The following is a 2984-nucleotide window of genomic DNA, read 5'->3' on the forward strand; positions in this document are numbered from 1 at the left end:
AGGACAGAAAGAGGACAGAAAGAGGACAGAAAGAGGACAGAAGGAGGATGGAAAGAGGACAGAAAGAGGACATAAAGAGGACATAAAGAGGACGGAAAGAGGACAGAAAGAGGACAGAAGGAGGACAGAAGGAGGACAGAAGGAGGACAGAAAGAGGACGGAAAGAGGACAGAAAGAGGACAGAAAGAGGACAGAAGGAGGACAGAAAGAGGACAGAAAGAGGACAGAAGGAGGACAGAAAGAGGACAGAAAGAGGACAGAAAGAGGACAAACGTGTGTTGTTATTCAGTTTGTTCAATGGACATTGTGTCTTCATTGTCCTCTATGACATATTCCAGTCTGTGATTATCATCAACATCCATTCCTTTAATTTTAGTCTCAATAATTCCTAATTTCTGCTTTTCTAACTTAAACATTAGGTATAATTTCCTATAAATGAGGTTAATTGACCATAAATTCCATAAATACGTGTGAAACTAAAGGTTATGAGTTGGTGTTACGTAGTGTTGAAAACGTCAAACAAAAGTGTCAAACATTGGAAAAAAAGTGTCAAAAGTGTTGAAAAAAGGGTTTTCGAGTTTTCTTCAATTAAAGCCATTATCCGCAATTATGTGATTATTAAATATTAACTGGCGTTAGTTAACAGTTTGTAAAGGTGCAAAATAAAAATACTAAAAGTTTTACAACCACTCTTACTACCTTTAATAACAATAATGTTGAATAAAGTATACTTTATTAGTACTACAAGGGGAAATTACAATGTTTTCACTCTGTTGTTACACACTAAACACAGACCTGAACTACACACACGCTCAGTACCTATACATGCACTAATGGAGAGATGTCAGAGTGTGTGTGTGTGTGTGTGTGTGTGTGTGTGTGTGTGTGTGCCCCGAGCAGATGGGGGGGGTTCAGGGCCTTGCTCAAGACCAGGAGGTGAACCGGCACCTCTCCAGCTTCCAGTCCACCACCATACTCTGGTCCGTATGGGGACTTGAACCAGCGACCCTCTGGTTCCCAAATCCCTACTGACAGAGCTACTGCGCCCCCCCCACCCCCCAAAAGAGGAGCTTCATGAGGTTTTGAATGGTTTCTATGTCTTGTTTTTACTTTATATTCCTTATCTAGTCTTAAATGTCTTTGACGGACGGTGTGTGTTTTCATCTCTACGTCGTTTACTCACCGCTGATCCTGGTTTCATGGGCGTGGCTGCAGGGAGAGGAGTCAGCACGTGTCCACCCTGAACACACAGAGAACACCCAGTTACCATGATGTGTGTGTGTGTGTGTGTGTGTGTGTGTGTGTGTGTGTGTGTGTGTGTGTGTGTAATGTTATGTACATGAGACATTATGTCCACCCTGAACAGACAGAAAACATCAGTTAGAAACGGCTTTTATCCACCGTGGTGGGAGTCAACTGCTTCAGAGTGAGAGTGAATGTGTGTGATTGTGTGTGTGTGTGTGTGTGTGTGTTTGTGTGAGAGAGTGTGTGTATGTGTGTCAGTTTCTATGCTCCTCATATCTAAAACAAACTCCTCCCAGAAACCTGCAGATCCGCTGCTACTCTCAGTTCTTCTAAATCAAGGCTGAAGACCTCTCTTTTTGATGTTGCCTTTCTTTAAATTACTGATAATTTCTTTAATGTTCAATTTCTTACACTGCAGTGTCTTGTGTTTTATGTGTTTTAATGTTTTTAATTTTAACTTTCTATTCATGTGTTTTATCGGTTTTATGATTTTGTTTTGAGGACAAGGAATAAGTCTAAAGGTTGTGTAACACAGAGAAAGAGAGACTCGAAGGGTAACACTTTAAAGAAAAAGTCTGAATGCGTAGCGTCGTAAAACAGACACGAAAGGCGAGAAGAAGAGTCCGAGGAGACGAAAGGTAACGTCTCTAAAAATAGAGTCGTGAAGGGTAGAGACGCTGAGGAGATCACCAAAGGCAGCACTAGCATGGACTAATTAGATTAGATTAGATTCAACTCTATTGTCATTACACAGGTACAATGCAACGAAATGCAGTTTGGGTCTAACCAGAAGTGCAACAGCAGCAGGTGCAGGATATACACTGGTCCCATAGGTGCAGGACATGGCTATGTACTGGATAAATATAGAGATGAATGCTATTATAAACAGAATTTTACAGATAGATTTGTCCTATGAATATAATGTATAGATAACTAGTATTGTGAGCAAGATTTACAGCTGGATATGTACTGAATATAATATACAGGTGGATATTACTATAAATAGAATTTTTACAGATATGTGCAAATAACATAATATACTGATGGTTTACAGAGTTTACAGGTGAGTATGTACACCACGTAATTAGTGTGAAGGTAGTCTCGAGTTTACACTCGTGTTTTATCTGTTTTTCGTGTGTTTTTTTGAGGATACTTGTGTTTTATCTGTTTTTGAACTCATGTTGTGTAAAGCACTTTGAATCGCCCCGTTGCTGAAACGTGCTCCACAGATAAAGCTGCCTGGCCTTGCCTTGACTACATCTCGACTACAGGATGCCCCTCAGTGGATTTCGGGTAACTCACGGTTTCCGTCTGCCAAAAGGTGTCGACTATCGGACACCTCTTCTCCCCCACCACGCTGTAGTACCAGTGCCACGCCTCGGGGTTGATGGGCTCTCCCACCGTCCCCAAAACCTTCAGAGAATCTCGCTTATACCTGCAGGGGAGAAGCCATTTACCACAGAAACCCTTGGAAATGTCATCCTTGCATACACAACACACACCAGTGATGTGTGTTTTAACTGTGTGTAGCAGCGAGTGTGTGATTGTGTGATTGTGCGATGGTGAGAGACTCACTTCTGCACCGGCTCCCGGCCGTACTTCATCAGCAGCCGGATGGCGGTCGGAGCCGTGTAGAACTTGGTGACGTGGTATTTGTCGACAATCTCCCACATACGGCTCACATCGGGGTAGGTAGGCAGGCCCTCAAACTGACACACACACACACACACACACACACA

At 42.4% G+C, this 2984-nt stretch overlaps 1 protein-coding gene across 1 annotated transcript in view; it reads right to left on the reverse strand.

Moving 5' to 3' along the window:
• Window positions 1-2984, reverse strand: part of LOC117948299 (acetyl-coenzyme A synthetase, cytoplasmic-like) — a 21147-nt gene that overhangs the window by 9284 nt on the left and 8879 nt on the right. Inside the window, exons 5-7 of the mRNA XM_034877886.1 lie at window positions 2821-2978; window positions 2548-2680; window positions 1184-1240 (exon numbers count right to left, since the gene is read on the reverse strand). Of these exons, the coding sequence (XP_034733777.1) occupies window positions 1184-1240; window positions 2548-2680; window positions 2821-2978 (348 nt within the window). The remainder of the gene's footprint in view (window positions 1-1183; window positions 1241-2547; window positions 2681-2820; window positions 2979-2984) is intronic.

The sequence above is a fragment of the Etheostoma cragini genome, chromosome 7 (assembly GCF_013103735.1).
Source record: "Etheostoma cragini isolate CJK2018 chromosome 7, CSU_Ecrag_1.0, whole genome shotgun sequence".
Taxonomy (NCBI): Eukaryota; Metazoa; Chordata; class Actinopteri; order Perciformes; family Percidae; genus Etheostoma; species Etheostoma cragini.